Source organism: Stenella coeruleoalba, assembly GCF_951394435.1.
Source record: "Stenella coeruleoalba genome assembly, chromosome: 18".
NCBI lineage: Eukaryota > Metazoa > Chordata > Mammalia > Artiodactyla > Delphinidae > Stenella > Stenella coeruleoalba.
This window is the reverse complement of record NC_137164.1, coordinates 48,776,147-48,800,498: the sequence shown is the minus strand read 5'-3', so window position 1 is coordinate 48,800,498 and position 24,352 is coordinate 48,776,147. Positions and strand designations below refer to the sequence as shown.

The window sequence follows — 24,352 nt, the reverse complement described above, 5'->3', positions numbered from 1 at the left end:
CACATTACTCTAATAATCAGAAATAAAGAATACTAAACAAAAATAAAAACTGGAACTAAATTTTTTATGTTCTCCCACATTACAGCTTCTTATATACTTCTAACCTATCCCAGTACAGTTCTCATATCCTAGAATTAACCACTCCAGTTTCCTTATTATAAAGGATTCAAGCAAGCTTATATTTTTGCTCAAAACATGCTAAAGTCTTGCGTTCTTGCACTCTCGCTCCAGATTTCTAAAACATTATAGATTTTTTTTTATCCTATAGATTTTCTAAACTTATCACTGAGGAAGTAAAAGAATATGTAAAGATTCTATGCACATCATCCAACAATTCACCATTCACTTCACCTCTCACCATAAAAACGTATTGCATTCAAAAACAACTTTCCATCAAAAATAAAGTTTCTTGTTAAAATTTTTCAGGAAAAATGATATCAAGATTGCAGTCATAGTTTCATAGGTATATACACATGTCAAAACCTGTCACTGTACAGTTTAAATATGTGCATTTTATTGTATGTCAATTTATTCCTCAGTGAATATGCTAAATAAAACATAGTATCAAGAAAAGCCACACACTGAAACAAAATTAAAAGGCTTGGAAGGTAGACAAACACAGACACACACAGAAGAAAAAGAACCACTCTTTAAATGCATCAGCAAGTTTATTTACAAATGCAGTTGAACAGAAAGGCTCACTAGTTTCTGGAGAAAACTTCTGGCATACAAACCATGATGATTTTCCATGAATGAAAAGAAGCAATTTCTACTGGGAATTGCTTAGTGACAATTCTGGTGAAGAAAATAGAGCTCCCCTAATCAAGCAAATAAAATGTCATATAAGCTAAAAAAAAATTTAATAATATTACATAAATGAAAAGAAGGATACAGAAAGCAAATTTGGGGGTGGATTTTAGTGAAATTTTCCGTATTGTTCTGCATTAATTTAGAATACATTATAATAAACAGAGCAAATGCAATTACATATTTATATTAACTATTTCAAATAATGTTTCCAAAACTTAAAAAAAAAAACAATAAAATAACCCTCCTCAAAACACCATTAGAAAGTCAAACTAGATCATTATCAGCATCAAAAAAATATTTTGAAGTTCTTATTTTTCCCCTGTGCTTTTATAATGCTGAATTCAAAAAGGAAATACTGCACTTTTCCCCACACATAATTACCTTCTTATAAATAAACAACAAAAATACAGGTTCTACCAAGACTATAATGCTCTGATGTAATCTAAAGAGGCCAGAAAAAGTATTATTCTTTTTAAAAAAGAGAGCAAAAGGACATACAACGTGTATTTATAGATCTATACCAGCAGCAACCACCTCTTCTTCTATCTGCAACAGTGCTTTCGTGTGGAGGCTTACATCACATGGCGGTTGGCCGTCCAGCTGATCAGGCAAGGAGAGAAGAAAGAAAAGCGCTTAGATTCAGAAACACTCGAATATCGCCACCTGGGATACATAGCAGGAATCGTTCAGAGAATGACCCCATGAGGTAGAAAGAGTTACCCTGTTACTCACTTAGGATAAAGCTGGGCAAATCACACCTCTGGGTTCTACAAGTCTTTCTTTGCAAAAAAAATGGAGTAAAAATTAACTGCTGATATAGAAACAAGTTACACTCAACTCTCTATTATTTGTACTGGAGGAGAGAAAAGGCATGGGCAATTTTTCCATGATGAGTTCAAAAATCAATTATATTTGGCTTTGGAATTTTGACTAAAGAGAGGAAAGCTCACACACATACACACACTCCCTCCCCATTCCATGCCCAGCCTTGACACTCTCCCACCTCAGTGCTGGCATCCAGGAAAGGTCTGGACCAACGGGGTGAGAAGGCTCAAAACACGGTGACAGATAAGAGAGAGTTGACTGGGCTGAAGCCATTTCCAAAGCACTCTTCACATAAAGGCCATATAAATACCTCAGAGCTCAAAAGCATACGGTTTGGCTGATACCACTTGTAACAAACACCCTTTCACAATAAGGAAGAAACACATGTTACCAGCATCAAGGCTCAAAATATAAAAAGGAGGAATGGTTGTCTTTATGTAGCTATAAACGATATGCAATCTACTTACGCTACCCTATGTTTATAACACACTTACAGGCAAAAACAGGCTTAGACACAGAATAGCATGTGAAGTTTTCGAAAAACGCAATTTTTCCAAAAATGACACTGAAACACTATGTCATCAGAATTAATGCTTAAATTATTGTATAATTTGATAGCATATGATTATAGAGTAACAAAGCATACGCTGACTATTCTTTATTACCTTTTTAAACCACGGTTTTTAAAGTTGGTCATATTCTAAATCACATAATCAGACCCCATTAGTAAATAATAGAAATCAGCTAAAATGATGAGAGTTTCTTAGCCAAGAAACTGATGAGAGTCTATACAGAAGATTCATTTTGACTGTTGGTCTTGGTTGGTTTTTATGCTTGAGTCATCAGAAGTTTCTCCAGACTCAGCAGACTGCACAGCACACCGTCCTGACTCCTGGCACGCATCCCTCTCTGGTTCCTTGGTCCCACACCCACCCTTGTGTGGCTGGAATCCTGAGCACTGACCCACTGACCCGCTCACCGGACCCTCTTTGAAGGGGATACTCTGAGATTCCTGAAGCCTGGAGCTCTGGGGCAGGGAGCTTGAAGGGGAGCTGGTGGCAGGTTCAGGGAAATGCATGGGAACCCGTGGTCTCCGTAAAAGACAAGAAATTTTCTCCCTGATTTGCTCTCTTACATTTGAATCTGAGATAGCAGTCGTTGCAATACAGTTGGTTGTTTCGGATTCTGACTTCGGCTCCTGAGGAAGAGCCTCCGAGGTCACGATCACAGGCCACACACTGGGAGACAAACAAAAAAAAGCAAAAACAGGAAACGTCCACACTTAGCTCAAGAAAGCTTGGGGCACTCCCAGAAAAAAAAAAAAAAAAAAAAATTTGAGCAAAATGCAGCTTCTAAGCTCTTAGATACATTTCAGCAAAGGAAGAAAAAAAAAAAAGGCCCAAAGATAATTAGATGAAAAGGAAACCTGCCAGATGAGACATTAAAGAATTCATAAAGCCAATTTTAAGAGCCAAGATATCATTCTAAATATACCAAAAGAACAGAAATGATTCGTTGATTGGTTTAAAGAAATTGCATCTTCCTTTCTCCCAGCGGAATGGAGAGGATAAAGCACCACAGGAAGGAACGGGTGAAGGGCACCAAGACTGGGTGTCTGGCTCTCTGCCCTGGGGTGGGTCACCACAGGCATTCCCCCCAGCACCAATTCGGTGAGGTTCACTCACAGTGCCTTCCCTTCAAGGCCGGGTATTTTGGTTCCATGTGCTCAAACACTAATAATTTTGACTCATTCTGCTATGCCTAGGAACAACCCAAGCCAGAGATAGACAAGCTTAAACAAGCTGAGCTCTAAAGGACTCCAGGATCAACCACCGGAATCTCTCTCTCTGGCCCAACGCAAGTTCAAGAATCAAACAGATGTGTCTCTAAAGACATACTGCAAACTAAGGGAGTCATAGAGCCCTACTTCTTTCTTATGTGCAAGAGCCCCTGAGGTACAAGCAGACTGTGCAACTGTAAAAATACATTATTTTTCCTTTCATACTCTCCCTATTCAAAGCTAGGGTTTGGACACTGTTATAATTCATGTCCCCATGCTGTTAATAACCGTGGCAGCATGTCAGAGAAAGCATTTACGCACGGTAAATTTTACTTATAGAATCTTAGATTGGAAATAGGAAGTGCATAGTGCTTCCGGCTTTAAGTTTTGAAGCCAGGTTCAGGTTTGAGAACCTAGTAGCAGTAGCAGGCCATTTGTGATTCAAAGTGCAGCACAGACCAACAGAGGCAGCACCTAGCTTGTTAGTGGCAGGTCCACACCCAGCGCTGCAAGAAGCCATGCTCTCTCCAAGCAAAGCAATGCGGGCCTGTAGGCTGTCTGGCTCAGTCTCACCTTAAAACAATGCAAATGATAACAAAGACCCAGGGACTCGATGATCATGGCGGCTCCTTTGCCCAGAATGTTATGACAATAGGAGCACATGCGCTTCCCACTGACCGACCTAGACGTAGAACGAGAATGGAAGGGTGGCTTTCATCCGAGTAGCTCAAAGCTCTTATCTAAAAATCACACTCTGGTATTAACGTGAATCATAGTTTACGAAACTCTTTATTTTATAAACCTGTGGCAGGAAAACGTTCACCAGCCAACCAAAGTATGCCTTGATTATACTGTACCTTGATGGACCTCCACGACGGCTCTGGAACCCTTGACACCTAGTCACATACACGAAGGATTTCCGTGTAATCAGTCCATGCTGCACTTCGCGGTGCTATCACCCTCAGACCGCATCTGTACTCGGCAACAGTCCCCCCTCCTCTAATGCAGCCGACATCATCTTGCCAGGTAAACCCTCCAAGGCACAGCTCTAATCATGCCTTCTGCTCATCGAACACCGAAAGAGCAGCCCCGCTTCGGAGAGGTGTTGCAAGTCTATTCAACCTACCACCTCAACCTTATTTTCTCAACCTCTTTCTCATTCACCTGATATTCTAGGTCAACAGAAGTATCAGTGCTTTCCTGACTGTACCTCTGGTTTACAGGGCTGCCTCTGCGGAGAATGACATGAAAACTGCCTGACAGCTACCATTTAGATAGGTAAGGCAAGTTTCTACTTTGCTTTATTTACAAGGCTTATCTCTTCTCCCAGGCCGAAAGGTGAAGGCTACTTCTTATCTTTGCATCCCACTGGACTGGCACAGCACTTCAGTGACATTGGAAAGGGCATAGCTGTTGAGTGCCTCACGTTAGAGCACCACGTGCTCTAGTTAGAGACCTTTTCAGGGCAGAGAAGTCCACAGCCCCGTCTCCTTTCTGCTTTCCAAGGGCAGGGTTCTCAGTAAGGAAACAGGTACTCTCTCCTCTGGCTTCTCCCCGACTCTGCAGTCCCTATCTTCCCTCCAAATTTACCAAAAATCCTCATCTCTTCTTCTCTTAATTTAAGCTCCCTGATACACATTTTATAAATCCTGGCACAAGCAACATTTTTAGCTAGATAAAAATATCTTCTCCGAATGAAATCCTTTAGTTGATAGCTTAAAAAAAAATCCCAATATTAATCATTGTGTTTCTACTTTTCAGTATTTCAATAGTGATGAAAAGTAGCACAGGCCAGTAGCACTCCCTTCAGGTCTCAACAGAAACACTGCTGTATGTGGCTTTGTGAAGCATCAGTGATCTGTGGAGAAGCTACACAGATATAGCACCCCAACACAGGCTGATAATCTGAGCTTTGACCCATACCAAAAGGCAAGTGCCAAGACCCACCATTATAACTCTCACACAGTTCCCGCAGCATATGACCTGCAGAATTCAGTTGATGTAGTCTGAGTAAGATGTTGGAAAACCAGATAAGAGACAAGCAGTGGTCTTGGAAATCAAAAACCCAAAATGCCATATCTAACTTAAGGATTTTTTAAGCCAGCTTGTTCAAAGTTCCACAGACGATGGGTCTGGGTTATAATGCTTTCCTTTCATACTCAGTTCCTATAAAATGATTTTATATTACAGTCTCATCAAAACAGTCAAACATTTTACAATACTGCTTTTACTCATCAATTTGTCATGCATTCTTGAGCTACTGTATATTTTTATGATTCCAGAGTGAGAACTGTTCAGGTCCGTCTGCATCTAAGACACTGACCACAGGCCCAAGTAAACGAGGCAGTGGCAGTGAAGTCAACATTTTAAAGGCCTCCAATGGCTTCATAAGACATCCATAAATGCCCTTGGGTTGGCATGGAAAGATAGCAAGGAACTGATCTGGGAAAGGAACACTGAAACTGACACACTCAAAAAGGCTTGTTTTTCTTTTTTCATTGGAAATCTTGGACAAGATTTTGGGAAATTTTTAATGAAAAACAACCCCTTGAGACGAAGGGAAGAAGAGGGAAAACCCAAAGGGCCTCACCTGTTGCGTGGCTGGCAGCCGGGCTGCGGAACCGCAGGGGAATGGCTGCGCAGTATGGGGGACGGGGTGGTGGTCTTCCCAGAACCCGCTGAGGGAGGGGGTACGCCGGAGGAGGGGTTCCGCATGTAGGCACGGTTCGAAGTGGACAGCAGCTGAGGTGGGGGGCGACTGAAGTCTTGGACAGAGGAAGTGGCATAGACTCCTGAAGGCTGGTTGAGCCAAGGGGACTGTCGCCAAGAACTGGCTCTCGGGGAATCCAGGTTATCTAGAGATTCACCTCTGAAACACGGAAAGGGTTCATCCAAGTTATAGAACACATTCAACTAGAAATCCACTTAACACCATTACAGTCATTAAAATATCCATGTATTTTATAAGCAGGTATGAATCTAACAAGGCCAGTTACATATAAAATTACCTTTAACAGCTAAAGTTCCTTTTCATCAAAGGCATCATGATGTTTCATATTCAATTAACCTTCATTTATTTTTTTTAATTTTTTAAATTTTTATTGGAGTAGAGTTGCTTTACAATGTTGTGTTAGTTTCTACTGTACAGCAATGTGAATCAGCTATACGTATGCATATATCCCCTCTTTTTTGGATTTCCTTCCCATTTTGGTCACTACAGAGCAAGCGTTCCCTGTGCTATACAGTAGGTTCTCATTAGTTATCTATTTTACACACAGTATCAATTGTGTTTATATGTCAGTCTCAGTCTCCCAATTCATTCCACATCCCCTTCCCCTTTGGTATCCATACGTTTGTTCTCTATGTCTGTGTCTCTATTTCTGCTTTGTAAATAAGATCGTTATGTACTTGACATTAATTCTGACCTACAAAGATTGACTCCAAATTATGAGGGTTTTTTCCTACCTGGTCAATTTTGTTGTTATGACTTTTAAAACTTTCTCTCTTACCCCAAGTTTGAAATATGTATTTTTTTCAAATTATAAAAGTATTATATCATCATGATGAGAAAGACCCAAGCAATCCAGCAGGGTATATACACTTTTACTTACAATTTACCTGCCCTAATCCCCAGAGGTAACCACTGTTGACTGTGTATCCTTCTAGACTCTTTCCTCACACATGCAAGTATATATTTACATACATATACAAATTTACATATGTACGGATAACCACGTCTATATACATATGTAATGTGTTCATATGTTTAACATGCTTAAACAAATGGGATTATTCTACAACTCATATTCTTCATAACTTGCTTTATTGCATGTAATATGCATTTTCTTAGAACTATCTTCATGTCAGTTCAGGTGATAGAAGGTACTTTGGTGGCCCCCAGTGGATCATCTTCCTGGTATCCACATCCTTGTGTGGTCCCCTCCCACTGATTCTGGGCTTAGCCATGCGAGATGTTGGTCAATGGGACATTAGCAGACATGAGACAAATGGAGGTTTGATAAGCACTTGCACATCAGGGCTTATACCTCTTGCAAGGTTTCCTCTTTAAATCCAGGTGCCAGGTTATGAGTCAACCCAAGCAGCTATGTGGGGAGGCCTATTTGGAGAACAGCAGCTCCCAACCAATAGCTCCAGCTGAGCTCTCGGTGGAGTATCAGAGGTCAGCAAGTTATAGCCCACTGCCAGCATACGAAAAATGCATGCGCTAAGGGTATTTTATCTTTTCAAACAGTCATTAAAAAAAACAACAAAAAATACATGACGCAGACTTGGGTGGCCTACCAAGCCTAAATTATTTACAATCCGGTCCTGCGTGCAAAACAAATTGCCAACCGCAGCTCGAAATGACTACAGCTGCCAAGTGCCCCAACCAATACATGCAAAGACCTGCCCGGCCAACGCTCAGAATTTTGAGAGTAGTGATTGTTATTTTAACCTACTCACTGTTGAGGTGGCATATTATAGAGTGATGTCTCTTTCACTCTTTAATAGTTGTATAGTATTCTACTTATCAGGGTGCCACTATTTATTTAATGAGCACCAAGTACACTCTTATTTGTACATATTCTGATTATTTCTCTTTTTTGCTACTGCCAATACTATCTTTGCATACTTATCCAAATATACCCAGAAGATAAAGTGTCAGAAACTCAAGTGCTCACGGGGTATACGCAAAAACTTTTGCTTAATAAACACTGAAAACACTGCCCACCCGGTTGGGAACAAGAATTCCTGTTTCCTTATACAATTGTCAATACTAGATTTAATCAATACTAGATTCAATCCATACTAGATTTAAGTTAATTTAATCAATACTAGATTTAATCAACCTTTTAACTCTACAAATCCCACCAGCGAGGCATACCACTGTTGTTTTAGGAGAAGTGTTGATCTGTCATATGCTTACTGACTTTGTTTCTTTTTCTATGAACTATCTGCTCATATCACTTGTCTATGTTTCTATAAAGTTGTCAGGGTTTATTTACTCATTTTCAAGAGTTACTTTTACATTGAGGTAATTAGCCCTTGGTCTGTAATGTGTTGTCAGTAATTTTCCTCGGTTGGTCAGCTGTGGGAATACTAAATAGAAGTAGCTTCAGTATTCACTTACCCAGGATACATCTGTTTAGTTCATCCTCTCATCTCCAATTAATTGATATCTCTGTATTTTCCTTTAAGTTACAAAAATTAGGTGTCCACACTTTGTGAACACTACTTTCATGATTCCAATCTAACCACTGTCTCATTATAAACAGAGGTTTAATTTTTTTTTTTTTGTGGTTCAGCGTCATCCACGGAAGCACTAAGAGCACATCAATTATTTAAGTACCTGAATCACACATCAGAGCTCCACAGGCAGCCTGGCAACCTATTAGCCGTGTGGTTTTGTCCAAGTGCATTGCTTGCTCTAGTCACAGCTTCTTCGTACGGAAAAGCAGAATTACTACCCCTGCCTCAAGACATTCCTTCCAGATTAAGTGAGATGATGTAGACAAAGCACCTGGCACGTGTCTGGCACTAATCAGTGCTCTGTGACAAGTGCCCAATGACATCTGCTCTCCTTCTCTTTCCCCCACTAAATCTTACATAAGAAAAGAAATGATGACATCTCTCCTGTCCAAAGCAGCCAGCACGTCTAGAAATTAAATATCTGCACCTCAGTACAGAAGGAGAAATAACTCCGAAGATGTCTCTCACCTTCTCATAATCCCAGGCAGACAAATAGGCTCTTTATTGACACTGGAACTGCGCTGTCGGATCCAGCTGTTGTCATCATAAAGGGACGTTCTCTTCCTCATTTCTTGAAGGATTTGCTGTCTCTCCAACTCTGCTCCTGATGGGACTTGTTCCTTCTTGGAGCTTTTCTGCGATGAGCTACTGCTCCCAGTTCGGTCTAAATATCTATTGCTTCCTAAATTAAAAACATCAAAAGCTCTGGGATTAGCACATTAAAAAAAGGCATAGTGGATAAATCTTCAAATACAGTGGAGCAAAAAAAAAAAAAAAAGTGACATTGGGCACATATGCTCACATTATCAATTCTCAATGAGACTGCTGCCTCAGAACATAAAGGAACAGTCTCCTGTCCCTAGAAATTCCAATTCCACACCCAGAGGCATTCCAGAGGGCTGCCTAAAAAGGAGACAACCAGCCTTGATTTCAGCAGTATTACATTACAAACTGCTCATCTAGAAAGTTTCTCTTCCACTATTTCCTTCCTTCCTAAATTAAAATCAATCAAGCACCTGCTCACTGAATGCTTGCTGTGACAACTCTGCAAGGGAACAGGGCACTCTGTTCTTTCAAAAAACATACACTCCCCCTGCGGAGAGAGCGAAGACAGAAACGCATGCATCTCCAGCTAACATGGCTCGAGTCTTCACGGTATAAGTCACAGAATAAGTCATGACCAAATCATAGGAATGAGAGCATATTCAATGACCGAAATGGCTTTTGTGAAATTGAAAACTAGCCAAGTAATCCAAATGATAAGCAAGGAATGTTATCAGACTTGTATCTCCTGTAAAGGAACTGACAGAACGATAATTTGGATGAGTGACAATTAAGTCAGGTTTTATCCTGAAGGCGTTGTCTCCTTGGATTTGCTGATTAATTCCTGATATGGGTAAAACATCCCTAACTTTGATGTATCCTCCCCATCTCAATTTGGATTAGAAAATTTCATCTAAGGATTTATTTTCTTTTGCTCTCCAGATTCACTGCTATTGTCTTTCTTTCAAAATTCATTCTGCCTTAGTTTATCTTCCAGTAAGCAATGAACAAGGCCACCAAAGGTTTCTTATACACGCCTATGTTTACATTGGTGTATGCACACAGCTTATCAATTTGGTCAGATTTGGAATAAAATGTTTTCTATTTTAAAGATGCCTTACTGGCATAGCCAAGTTTTTCAATAAAATATTTAATAACTCTACCATGTGCTATACAAGAGCTTACAGTTAGTAAAGGGCAGAAAACATACATAGAAGAATAGCCAGATTAATAACACTAGTCACAAATATTAACAAAACTATTTCTGAGAGTCACACTTGTTATTACTAACAGGTCCCATGTTTACATTCAAGAGAGAATATGATCACTGCAGGTTAAAAATGTTTCATGGCAGATTCAAGTACTTAAACTTTAATTTTAATGGTGCTTAGGGGCAAATTCAGGGGAGAAGAAACTGGAAATCCAAACAGGTGAGAGCAGAGGAACTAGATCAGAAAGCATCTGATAAGTTGGAAAATGAGAGAGAGAACAATTTGGTTATAGTTAAGGGCCCCTAATGGGGAAAACAGCAAAATACGCTGGAAAGTTAAACTAGGACCAGACGATGGAAGGTCCTCTGTGTTAAGGGGAAAGGGGTGATTACAGAACCTATTAGAAACTGTAAATTCTACAAGCTTTAACCAGAGCTGCCATCAGACCATTGGGGCCTGTGGATGTTGTTTTGTTCACAGAGGGCTGTAAATTTTTTTTCATGGCTCACAGGCCCAGCCGCTCCGCGGCATGTGGGATCTTCCCGGACCAGGGTACGAACCCGCGTCCCCTGCATCGGCAGGTAGACTCTCAACGACTGCGCCACCAGGGAAGCCCCATTTTGAATTTTTTGAATCTTGTCATTTAAATGTCCAATTTCAGGTTTATATGCAATTTCGGGTTTATATACAATTTCCCTGGTACTCTGCAGAAAACTTTTCTGTCCCAATTCTTTGGAGGCAAGATGAAATTCACTATACAAAATCGTATCAGCATCACTTTGCAAAATTTCCACAGATTTCCTTAGCTATTTATAATCATTTTAATCTTGCAGTACTCCCTCCATCATAAAATAAAGCCAAATTAAGCACAAGATAATTTTGTTCTTATACACAAATGGGAAGGGGTGCTAAAAATCTGTTGTATTTTAAATACGTAATCTTAATCAACCTGAAATACCTTGACCTTAAAAATACTGATCATAGGGTGTAATAGCATAACGAAGCAATTGCGCGGAAGAATTCTGAAAAAAATTCACATTTACCATTTTTGTTTGTGGGGTAATCATCCAGTTCAGTAGTGGATCTGGATTTATTCCTAAAACACAGAACAGATTACATACATCTCATTAAGAACATCCTTTTCATATTTATGAAGTAAGAACCCCCAAAAGATTACTTTTTAAAGCAGCTGATTTATTTCCCATGTCTGTTGAGAGCCATATGTATTTTCATATGAAGGCATTTTTCATGTTGCACAAACTAGCAGAAAACAAGACATCTCTAAAGAGAAAAGAGCTTGATGCTAGGAACAGAAGCATGTGAAAATCCTCTCCAAGTTGATGTCAGTTAAAGCCTATGATTTTCTGACCAGCTTGAATACTTTGACTCTCTTCTCTTCCAGACATCAATCTTCCCAGGCTGTACAAAGCATCTGTCATCAGATCACCTAACAGCAGACTGTCAGCACTTCCTTCACGCTGCCCGAGGGTCAGGAAGTCATCTTTGGGGGCATTAGGGTCCTACTCTGAAACAGCAACTCACCAAATGTTATCCTAGCATTCCAAAGAGGTACTGGAGCACACTGGCATAGGCAACTTCTGAAAAGGCCTAAACCTTGGGGCCATATACCAATCCATGCTCATCTCTTTCTCACTCTCCTAAGCACAATAACTTCAAATACTAGTAATAATAATGAATAATGATATATTATACAATAATAATATACATTGTCATACATAGGTATATGCAGACGTTTATAATAATCAATACAACATATAATTATGTGTAACACACACTATATCACAACTGTTGGCAACATCCATGAAGGGTTTCATTTGTATTAAGGTAGAAGAAAATATTTTTAATGCATGGTGTCTAGCTACGCTCCTTAATGCCTCTAGGGCGTGCTTTTTCACAACTACCTACGAGCGTTTCATACTTTCCAGGATTCCTTAAGTTTCCTTTCCCTAAAATCTACTTATTTTCTCAAGGTAATGAACCACATACATCAAGCTTATTTATATATATATAAATAAATCATAGCTTTAAAAAAGAGAGAGACACATTTTAATGATCTAAAGTTACCCAGAAACATTCATTATAAATAAGGTTATCCATCACTAGAATTTTTTGTCTAGCTTAATGTCAGCCCATTAGTACCTTTATGTATGTTGTTTTTCTTTTCCCTATCTACTCTGAGCCCTATTTAGTCATCCTGATTGCCTATAGAGATGAGCCCTTCCTTATTTCTAAGGTGAACTTCCTAAAGGAGAAATTTTAGCTGTGAAAACACAGATTAATGGTCATACACTGGATATATATATAGACAGACTTTTCAGAAGTCCTTAGTGATTTCAAGAGTGCAAAGCATTTTTTAAATTCTTTTAAAATATTAAATTTAATGTTTTAGGAAATATATAACTTTTCAGGTATCTGAAATCCTATCTTCATTCCCTGAAACTGACTAGTAGTTCTAATCAAACTAAGAGGAAGGCTACAATTCTCATTTCAGATGTCCGCATGGAACTTTTGGTAAGCTTATGCCATTGCTTATAACTTCTTTAAAATAAAGCTTCAGGTAGATCGCAAAAATGAACACAAGTCTTATTCTGTGTCCATTACCCTTGCATTGTGGCTCCTCCCACAAAGAGAGAGGGTTTTTCTCCTCTCCGTGAACTCGCGCTGGCCTTGTGACTTTAGATAACAGAATGTGGCAGAAGCAATGGTGCACCAGGTCAGACCTTATACTGCAAGGTGCCTCGCACGCTTTCTCTCTTTAATTCTCTCTCTTTTCTCTGTCCAGCCACCATGTACAGAAGACTGCATTGGCTTGCTGGATGTTGAAAGACACATGGCTTAGTTGTTCTCACTGTCCCTGCTGACGGCCAGTCAACTCCCCAAAGCAGAACTGCTTAGTAAACTGGTGGTAGATGCACTAGGGACCCAATCAATTAAAAGAACCACCAGTTGAGTTTAGTCTAAAATGCTGACCCACGAAATCGTAAGTCAAGTCATTAAGTTTAGGGGCAGTTGGTTACACGGCAAAAGCCAGTTGATACAAACATCAACCAGCAGGATATCTTTGTATCCCACAAAAGAGCAGGCGCTAAAGCAGTCCTACGAAACATCTAGGCAAGACCTCAAATATTCTTCAGAGGCCAATTACTCCAACCAAATTACAATTAAAGCTCTACACACCTGTCACTAGGAAGCAAACCTGAAGATTCTTCTTCTCTCTTTGGTATGTCATAGGAATCAACCGGCCTAAAAGATGGAAAAAGAGTTTATGCTCAAAGTATTAGACTTTAATGCCTGCCCAGAGTTTAAGAAATGGATATCAAAGTAATGTTATTCCAGCCTCTTTATGAGAATGGTCTCTGAGTTGAAAACTAAACATACAGAAGTATTTCAATCCATCCCTACAGAAAACAGACCTACTACCGCCAACAGACATTTGCAATTCATTCATTCCACAAACATACACTGAGTGCCTGCTATGTTCTGGTACTATTCCAGGGCTGGGCTACCGAAGCAAACAAAACAAACTTACTGGCCTCATAATACATTTTAGTGGGATGGGGCAGGTTAACAGACAAGCAAATAAATGCATCATGTAAAGCAGGCGAGTGCACACCAGAGAGAAAGGGTGGGGGGAAGAGACGTGTTTCTGATGAGGTATTCTGCAAAATCTGAGAAGGTGACACTGGAGCAGAGACTTAAAGAAAATGAGTAAGCCACACAAACACGTGAGGGAAGTCTTCTCCAGGTACAGGGACTAGAAAATGCAAAAGTCCCGGGGCAGAGTCAGTCGGACATTTTCATGGAAGGAAAAGGAGGCCAGTGTGACTGTAAGCGACCAAGTGAGGGGAAGAGTGGTTGGAAGCCGGGTGGACAAGAAGGCCGAGATGCAATTCATTCAAGCCATCGGGGCCACGGCGAGGACTCTGGATGATGTTGTAACGTGACAGGGAGCCATATGGGAACTTTGAGGAGGGAAGTCAGGTGACAGGATCACTGACAGTGAAAAAGGTTCACCTCTGCTTGTGTGGCCCTGCGTGGAGGACGGATAGCAGGGAGCAGGGGGACCAGTTAGCTGTATCCATTCCCCACTTCAGAGGCACCCAAGTCAGATCAACTGAAAAAGCACACGCGCCCGTTGGCCGTGGGGACAGACCTTCTGTACTGGTATATTTGGATAGAAGTTTCCCTCTCTCTCTCCGCATGGCGCTTCTGCTCGTCTGCCTCTGCCTCTGCCTCTGCCTGGCGCCGCTTCTGCTCCTGGTCTTTCTCTTGCTGCTGCTGCTGCCTCGTTTCCTCCTCTGCCGAGGTTCCTTCGCTGTCAGGTGCCTTGGACTCTTCGCCCCGGGTGGCCACAGCAGGCTCCCGTGTGGTCAGAGAAATGCTGTTTGAGTTTAGGACCATTAGCTCCTACGTGACCAGGGAGAAAAGAAACCCATCTGAATCTGTGCATTTCTGTACTATGCACAGATACGTCTATATTCAGTTTTAAATGATACTTATTGTAGTTGGCCCAGAATTCCACTTGAAATAACGTTAAAAGTTTTATCACTAACAAAAATCACACATGGGTGGTGGAGCTGTAACACAGAAGAGGAAGATGCACTTCGAGCCTAGTGATAGGATTATTTAGTGATACAACAGAGAAGCTAGGAGAAAGGCTGAAACGTCACAGTGAAATTGACAAACCAGAGCCTGGTATTTTCAGAGAACTACACAGGTGAATGTGTGACAAAAGCCAGGTGAAACGGGGTAGCTTCCAGCTTACAGCGAATTTCACCAACAAGGTAGAGAAGTTAGAAGAGGGCGTGGGCCAACACTACCTCATTCAAGTACTTGGAATTCTCTCTCTCAGCCTCCTGCTTAGCCCTCTGCCACTCTTCCCTTAGCTTCTCCTGTTCACGTTGATATTTTTCCTACAAGATGAGATGGCATATTAATTAGTTAATAGGTTAATGATGTTAATCTCTCATTTGCGTTTTGCCAGTTCTACCCTCAACCTCCATCTTTAAAGACAGAGATATTGGTTTAACCAATCAGATTTGCACCCCTAAAGTAGATCATAGCTTATACTGAGCTAAAATACAGACTTGGGAAAGGGCAGACATTCAGAATTGAACCCATATCCACTCTTTACTGTGGCTGTAATTCATCGACGCCCCTAGCTAACTGGAAGGGGCACTGAATTACGGCGCAATGGACCAAGCACACAGTTTATGCAGGTGGAGGTCCTGACAAATCTCTACACCTCTCATGCATAGGAAAATCCATAAAACGATGGTGCCATATACTCTAAAAATATACAAAGGGTCTAATAAATAATTTTAAAAGGAGGACTCTGGAAATTTTCAAAATGGAAAAGTATTTCATAAAAAATGTGCTACAGGGGCTTCCCTGGTGGCGCAGTGGTTAAGAATACGCCTGCCAATGCAGGGGACACGGGTTCGAGCCCTGGTCCGGGAAGATCCCACATGCCACGGAGTGACTAAGCCCCTGCGCCACAACTACTGAGCCTGCGCTCTAGAGCCCGCAAGCCACAACTACTGAGCCCACATGCCACAAATACTGAAGCCCGCACGCCTAGACCCCGTGCTCTGCAACAAGAGAAGCCACCGCAACGAGAAGCCCGCGCACTGCGACAAAGAAGTGGCCCCCGCTCGCCGCAACTAGAGAAAGCCCGTGCACAGCAACGAAGACCCATCGCAGCCATAAATAAATTTATTTATTTTTTAAAAATGTGCTACATATCAAAAGATTTGTTAATTATGAGGTTATTGGCTTTTAATTTTTTTTAAGTTGCTTCTTAATGTAGGTTGACACTGAGCAGGAAAAGCTGTTAAAGCAAACTGTGTTCCTGCTGACCCACACTACCCTGCTTTACCTGCAGCAGGCGGTCCTGCTCTTTCTGCCACCTCTCCTGCCGCTTCCGCTCCCCTTCCTGATCCCACGTCCAGCGACTCGGGGCACTGATGGTCGGGACTGGAAGCTGCCGAGTTACAAGAGAAAAGGTGCAAAGCAGAATATGTTACTTCATTAAGTCATCTACTGAAGTACTTTTTTTTTTTTTTTTTTTTTTTTTTTTTTGCGGTACGCGGGCCTCTCACTGTTGTGGCCTCTCCCGCTGCGGAGCACAGGCTCTGGACGCGCAGGCTCAGCAGCCATGGCTCACGGGCCCAGCCGCTCCATGGCATGTGGGATCATCCCGGACCGGGGCACGAACCCGTGTCCCCTGCATCGGCAGGTGGACTCTCAACCACTGCGCCACCAGGGAAGCCCTACCGAAGTACTTTTGCATACATAAATTATTCATATCACCCTTGGCCTACGCTGTACTAAAGGAGGGTGGGCTTTATATATCAAAATAGGTCTCTTACACAATGAACTTATCTACGAAACAGAAACAGAGACTCACAAACATGGAGAACAGACTCGTGGTTGCCAAGGGGGAAAGGGGCAAGGGGCAGGGGAGGGTTGTATTGGGAGTTTGGGATGAGCAGATGAAAACTATTTTATATAGAATGGATAAACAACAAGGTCCCATTGTATAGCACAGGGAACTACTGATATATCCAATATCCTGTTATAAACCATAATGGAAAAAATATGAAAAACAATATGTGTGTGTGTATATATATATATATATATATATATAAAACTGAATCACTTTGTTGTACACCAGAAACTAACACAACATTGTAAATCAACTATACTTCAATTAAAAAAAAAATAGGTCTCTTTATCTTGGAAAGATACTCCTGGATAAACTCTCATGCAGCTTAAAATAACGGTAAGCGATGCTACTGTGTGCTAATTCAGTCCCACCCAGGCCTCCTTGTTTATTCCAAAACCAAATGAATACTACTTACATCAGGCACCACAGAATCGGAACTTCCTATATTACAGCACGTGGGCAAGGAAAGAAAAAGAAAACAATATAAATCTTCATTTCTATGAAATAATTCCTTTCAGAAAGTTGTATCACTAACTGTCTCTATGCCAATATACTAAGTGACATCAGTTTTTTCAAACAACAGTACATTTCTCTCTTTAGTTCCATCTGTTTGTTACTCATCTTCCAAATTCAAAGTCAGTAAAAAGAAGAGAAACAGTGGATGCCAAAGTTTCATCTTATCTTTAGGTGCTAGAGCTGAGATACTGGTGTACTTATTTCTAAGGGTTCAGGGTTCTTTTATTAATAAAGTGGATAGTATTCTCATAACTTGGCCTAATAGAAGAAAAATTGAATTTCAAATATTACAACATCTACCAAACCCAATTTTTTTACTTGCTGCTATTCAATTACATTGTGACAGGTGTAAGTCACATTTTTCAGGCCTTACTGCTAAGGAGCTACTTTTCTGAAATAAGCCACCAACAAACACATTCAAGAAACATTTCCCTTTCCACTCCTATTATTTGAAACACAAAATATTCAGACTTCATGTGTAACCCTATGGGCAGAACGTTATTCTTTTTATTCTTATGGGGCCTACATAATTGTGTGTGCCTCTATGTAGTACGATGATTATAAACATGTAAGCAAATTTCATAAAAAACACTACCGTGCTGTATTTTTAAATTTTCCTGAAACCTCAGCTGTCAAATAAATTATTCACTTACACAATCAAATTTTTAAGAAAACTGCTTTGAGATTTAAGAAAATATTCTTCCCTAAAATAGTCTGTTGAAGAAAAGTGCGTGAAAATGGAGAAAGAAAAGGAATTGCTTTATTTTAGCCAATTTGAGCTAGGCATATCACACAGTTTCAATTAAATTACCATAGAATAACAAGAGTTGAACAAAAATTATCAAAAACACAAAGGACACTGACACAAATGGACCCTTGTACATGCAGAGCTGGTAAGCTACTTCTATTTACGGTCAAAAAGAAATCTTAATTCACCAACAAAGACTACGAATAGATTAACACAAAATACACAAATCCAGTAAGTACCATGTTATAAGGCAAGTTTGGAAATATTTTTGATAATCTTAAAAGTAAGAAATAATAACATTTTAGACACCAACAGCACACCCCCTACTGACTGTGCCATTGCATCTCAAATGTTGGATATTACTTTTAAGCTCTTGACCGCAAAGCACAGAGTTCAAACTGCATTCATGAGACAGAGCATTAGACAAACGTGAAAGGGGAGGAAATGCCACATGCACGGCACATTGTAACGCAGCACTGCCCGACTACACCAACAAAGAGAATCTCAAAATGTACTTGTTTACAGATGTGACCAAATTTACAGAGCGGTCCTATTAACACTCCAAAGCCATCATCCCAATAGCAATCAACAACTCTGTTCTTTATTCAGAGCATTTTCCAAAACCCAAAATTTGACTCTAAAAGTTGGCCAATTGTATGTTGGTGTAATCTAATATTATGCAATTTGTAGGAAGCAGTAAGGCATAAATGAAATTCCTCATTTCTTACTGTCACCCAGTGGCAAGTAGTGTGTGTTTAAACAGCATCTCAATGTTTTTAATTAAAAAAAAAACAAAAACTTCAGAGGTATACAAAGGACACACAAAGACCCATTACCACAGAGGTAGACCCATGAACTGTAAGAAAAGCCTGATGACCCTAGGGAAAGAATGGAAATGGGTTACGTTGCTTGGTCATAATGATGGCCAAATAGAAGAGGCTCAGTGCCCAGCACCACAGACTATCAGGAAAAGAGTGGAGAGTGGGAACAATTCCATGAAAGTACATGAATTGTTAGCTTGGCAGTTTACCTTGTTCAAAAAATTGTGATCGCCTTTTTAAGTTTTTCAAAGAAATAGGTTCAGAGGCTAGTTGAAAAATACAAACACAAAAAAAAACACATCAATACCATGTCATTCATTTTACTCTCTCACCACTGGAAAACTAAACGATACTTGATACATCTTTCCATTCTGTAGCAATATTATTTTTAAAATGATAAAACTGATTGCCGTAGAAGATAGGGATTATTTCAATGCACAAAGACACACATAGTTTTAGTAGTCTATACTACATTCAAATTAGTAAAAGGAACTAATATTTTGATTAATACATTTTAGCAGGTAGCATCACAGTTTCAAAGTAGCTGAAGTAACATCTTCCGTGCTAGATTACACCCCTTTAGGGAAGTGGAAATTAAAATGTTTTTGCTTAGGTTAATCAATTCAAAATCTTTTCTAGTACAGGAAGAATTGTTTGTAACTAAGATTTTTCATAGTACTAGTAAGTAAAAAAGGAACTAAAAATAATGGGGAGGAGGACAAGAAAATAAATATCCAGAGAACAATTCTAAAAAAAACCCAAATGCTAAAATTAAAATATTCTTCTGACTAGACTATTTTGCCCTAGTTTCCAAGATCTTATAGCCCCTAACTTTACATAAAGCAAATAGAGTTCAATCAGATAAAAAAGAAAATATTCTGACTTCTACAGATCTGTCACAAGATTATGGCAAATGATTATTATACTTCAGTTTATTCATAAAATGCAAATGTAATTATTATTTGACACTAGTTGATATTTACTTATCTAAACAAAACCCTCAAATGACAGGGCCTGTGTATCGCCCCATAGTCACTAACAAGTGCTCTGCTGAGACACAGACAGAACGGGACCCGCACATCTTAGATTAAAATATCATGAAGAGAAAAGCAGTCAAAGAATGCAATATCAAACAATTAAAATATAGTCACATAATTATCAGAAATTAGATACATAAATAATCAATAAAGGAAGGGAAATTTATAAATTTGGTTTGATTTTGACGTAAGGTATTATGAACTGACAAATGCAGATTCAAAACCACCAAACCACTGAGAAAACCCAGATCTGTGCCCGGCAGTCTAGTTTCATGCTAAGAGAAGCTTCATCCTCTTTGGGTTTCTTCCCCTGTCTATGTGGACCAGATCTTTCTTATTTATTTTGTGTGCCTAAGCTATAGCACACAGCATGCGGTAGCTCGATTATTTGTAGATAGACAGCAGAAGGAAGGGAGTGATGACTCCATAATGCAAAATTTCCCTAGATGCTATGTCTGCTTTTTCATTACAGATGGGCACTTCTGCTAACAACTGTTACTGCCACTGGCATTTCCTTATTACTAGCTGCTTCCAGGCTTGTCCCTTTCACAACGTAAAAGGGAGAAAGGAAACCTCGTATTTAACTAAGATTCCCTTTGCCAGCACACCATAGCGAGAAGGCTGATGGCCTCGGGAAAACCAGTCTTTCTTATTTGGATTAGACACACAGGCACTCAAAGCTCCTGGACAGGCTGCCAAAGCTTTGTTTGCAGTTCCTGGACTATTCAACACTGGAACTGAATGCCCTTCCACCTGGCTGCAATTGGATCTATGCGCTAACCTCTGAGTTTCAACTTGCAGTAGATCAGTTTTGCTTTCACTCACAGATATTAATTTTTATAGTAGCAGAACTTGAGTGCAATGACTTCTCCTATATTATAAATGTAAGCTATTATGGTAATGTTTACCTTTTGATTCAAAAGTATTGCTTTCATCACGAATTCCATTAATTTCCTTTGATTCAGTATTCTAGAAAGGATAAAAATGCCAGTTAACAACATTCTCTCCAGTTGGACTTCAAGCTTAAATAATGCATTTCTCATTAGTGAAAATATCTTCTAATGACATGAATTTTTCACAGTATTAATATATTCTTTACAGCCTTTCACATATAATAGAAACATAATTTTTTCATTGTTCTTCAATATTTGTGGAAGAATTAATGACCAACTGTAAGCATGAATAGCTTTAAGCTCAATCAGTCATTAATTTTCCAAGAAACATGATGGGCCAAATAATCATTGGTCCATTCGGTTTATATTCATGAGTAAGCAACACAGTCATATAGGATTCTCTAACATTTAAACTTTTCTTATACAAGGTAGCAGGATCTCCTTATTACATGAAAGGGAGCATCTTGGGATAACAGCCATTATATCTAGGGAGTCAATATAAACACATTTATTTGCAAATTTAAATTTAACTATTACTTTGATAATTAGAAATTTTCTACATTATAATTATTTTAAATCAATTAATGTAACTGTGTATCTCTTAACCACATATGTAAATCTACCCATCACATTCATCCACACAAGGACTAAAACTGCTTCATGAGGTTTTAAAACTGCACACAATTACTATATCTATTTTACCAGTAAAGACTAAGGAAAGCATAGAAAAGTTATAGTGTATAATTTTACATAATTAACTACTTCACATTCACAAAGATCTGAGAGAGGGGTATAATGATGAAGGATTGGTAAGAAACACCTGCAGGGACTTTCCTGGTGGTCCAGTGGTTAAGAATCCACCTTCTAGTGCAGGGGATGTGGGTTCGATCCCTGGTCAGGTTACTAAGATCCCACAGGCCACGGGGCAACTGAGCCTGCCCATCAAAACTACAGAACCCACGCGCTGCAACAAAGAGCCCACCCGCTGCAACTAAGACCTGACACAGCCATAAATAAATAAATAAATAATAAATAAATAAATGTATGTTTAAAAAAAAAAACCCTACAAAACATCACTATGGGGTCTTTTGATTTTTTTCATTATATAACTATTACTCTAAATTATTAATGAGTAGTGCCTTATGATTTTCAAAAATATATTTTATTCTCATTACTATAAATTACCTTATTCAATTATCTGTTTTTAAAACAGCATCAAAATTGTTCAAAGAAAGCAGATTCTTTCCCCCCACAAACACACTTCCTATAGTTGCTCTGCTCTACCCAAATACTCCCACTTCTCGAAATACTTACAGAATTCTGAAGGCTTTCTGAGAAATCAGCTGTTATTGATAGATTTGAAGATTTGTCTGAGCTGTAAATTCCAGAAGTTGCATCAATCCACTTTGTTTCAGGTGAACCTATAATTTTGGTAGCCATACTGGTGAGATTGAGGGTTTTATGCCGTGTAAATGGCAGGGAAGGCTGGTCTTTGCCCCAGTCTGATTGGTACACGAAGATCAAGAAATGAGTACACGTAAATGTTGAAGTTGAAAGAACGAAGTACTGAATGTACATATACAAAATACACACACAGAAGACAAACAAGTCAGATAGTGTGTGAAAGAAATGAAGAGTTTAGGCCTTTTACCAACAGATCACCTTCCAAAAACAGAGGGTTAGAGCATGTTAATAGTGAAAAGACTGGCAAATCTGCTGAATCTTTCTGTAAACCAGGACTGGGTATTATATTTTGATATCATAAGTTGGTAGGTCTGGAAGGCTTAACGCCCTTCCCCATCTAACCTCAACAATTAAGCAACACAATAATGAAATGTACATCGAAAGTTCTTCGTGAATGAACAACTGGGATATTGACCTACTGTGCTCTCTCTTATACCAGTTACAGTCATGATGCTGTAGAGGAAGTGAAACCATGGTGTAATTCTTAATATTCAACATCATCATATGACTTCCAAATGCAGATATAATTACAAGAGCCTTCAGCTGATGTGTGCATTCAAAGCCAGTCCAGCATATAAATCAGTCAATAAATAATGCAGAATTCAGTAAATTTGCTAGTGAAAAGCTTTCAGACAGAACATCCAAAGAAGCATCATTCAAGACTTGTCTCGACATAACCACAAAACATCTTTAAGCCAAAAAATAAAAAAGTGAAACGAAGAGAGAAGAAAACGTTATTGAAGCGAGCTGTTATAACCACTTGCCAAAGACCAGTTCCCAATTTAGAAAGCCAAACACGGTGGTATAACCAACTCACCAGACTTTCCATAGCGCCTGATATCCATTACTAGGTTTCCAGTTTCCTGAGCATTAGCCATGGTTTCCTCCCACTCTTTTGTGTCCTTATGTGAAAACTTAGTGTTGTTGATAGCAATAATTTCATCATCTACCTGTAGCTGAGAAAATTCTGCTGGGCTACCTAAATAAAGCAAAATAAATTAAACTACCAATAAAAAATAAAAACATGTCCTACTAGTCACTGCTTATTTAAATTAAGAGAAAAAATGACTTCTTAATCTCACCTAATCACTTCTCATATTCTTTTCAGGTGCAGGTGAGTCACAAAATTTCTTAAAGTTATCAAATATTTGAGTAGCTACAACATTACAAAGCAACCAAAGGCATTTTTTAATCCTATAGAATGTATCTTCCTTAACGTTTAAAGGGAAATGATAAACCCATCTGTTCAATAAAATTTCTTTATTAACCCCCTAGGAAGAAAATTTTAAATTATTTTTAAATTAAAAATGTGAAATATATATTCCGCTTTAGCTGAGCTTCCAAAGCCAGATGCACTCTAGAATGGAGAAAAAAACAGAGCCGCTTAAAATGGCTTAAAATTACTACTTACCGTTATCTAATTAAAGCAGCCTTGAAGTTTCAAAGAAATAACCAAAGTTCACATGCATTTTTATATAGCTAAAATATGTAAATGAGGAACTCCTCATAAATACAATAGCTTTCGTTTTCATTTTAGGTCTTGTAATATTTTGCTAAGAGTTTCTGGGCTTGATTTGGTGGAGGAGGGGCAGTGCTTTTGTAAAAGTCCCAAAGCATCCTCAGGAGTCCTTGGGCAACAGATACATTAGGATGCTCCGAACATATTGATTATACAGCACCTATGTATCCATCACAAACACAAATGATCAGGGAAAGTTCTTTCTGGCTCTTCAATTTAGCGTTGTTTGTTAGTATTTCCAAATATTAAGCCTAAAGTTTTGATAATTGAAGTCTGTAAAAGTCACAAAATTACGACCCTTCAAAACTAAAATTAACGAGGCAAGATCAAACAATATGTAATTTGTAACTCCAACTATCAGTCTCTGGGAAGAGGATGCGCCTCTTCACTTTACTGCTGCATTTTTCACATGTGTTTTCTCTTCCTCTGTCAAATAAACTAATTTCTCTGGGGGCTTTCTGAACAG

General features: G+C 39.2%; 1 protein-coding gene across 4 annotated transcripts in view; it reads right to left on the bottom strand.

Moving 5' to 3' along the window:
• Positions 1 to 619: 619 nt before the first annotated feature.
• Positions 620 to 24,352, bottom strand: part of LMO7 (LIM domain 7) — a 202,668-nt gene continuing 178,935 nt past the window's right edge. For 2 of the 4 annotated variants that reach the window (XM_079903484.1, XM_079903485.1), the window contains 15 exons: positions 23,185 to 23,346; positions 22,218 to 22,405; positions 20,919 to 20,979; positions 19,183 to 19,239; positions 17,304 to 17,329; positions 16,319 to 16,423; positions 15,261 to 15,353; positions 14,594 to 14,847; positions 13,618 to 13,683; positions 11,463 to 11,515; positions 9,134 to 9,347; positions 6,006 to 6,284; positions 3,989 to 4,097; positions 2,771 to 2,873; positions 620 to 1,410 (listed from right to left, as the gene is read on the bottom strand). In XM_079903484.1, coding sequence (XP_079759610.1) covers positions 1,388 to 1,410; positions 2,771 to 2,873; positions 3,989 to 4,097; positions 6,006 to 6,284; positions 9,134 to 9,347; positions 11,463 to 11,515; positions 13,618 to 13,683; positions 14,594 to 14,847; positions 15,261 to 15,353; positions 16,319 to 16,423; positions 17,304 to 17,329; positions 19,183 to 19,239; positions 20,919 to 20,979; positions 22,218 to 22,405; positions 23,185 to 23,346 — 1,793 coding nt within the window. In that variant the 3' untranslated portion in view covers positions 620 to 1,387. The remainder of the gene's footprint in view (positions 1,411 to 2,770; positions 2,874 to 3,988; positions 4,098 to 6,005; positions 6,285 to 9,133; positions 9,348 to 11,462; positions 11,516 to 13,617; positions 13,684 to 14,593; positions 14,848 to 15,260; positions 15,354 to 16,318; positions 16,424 to 17,303; positions 17,330 to 19,182; positions 19,240 to 20,918; positions 20,980 to 22,217; positions 22,406 to 23,184; positions 23,347 to 24,352) is intronic. The other 2 variants (XM_079903486.1, XM_079903483.1) reach the window with 2 other exon arrangements.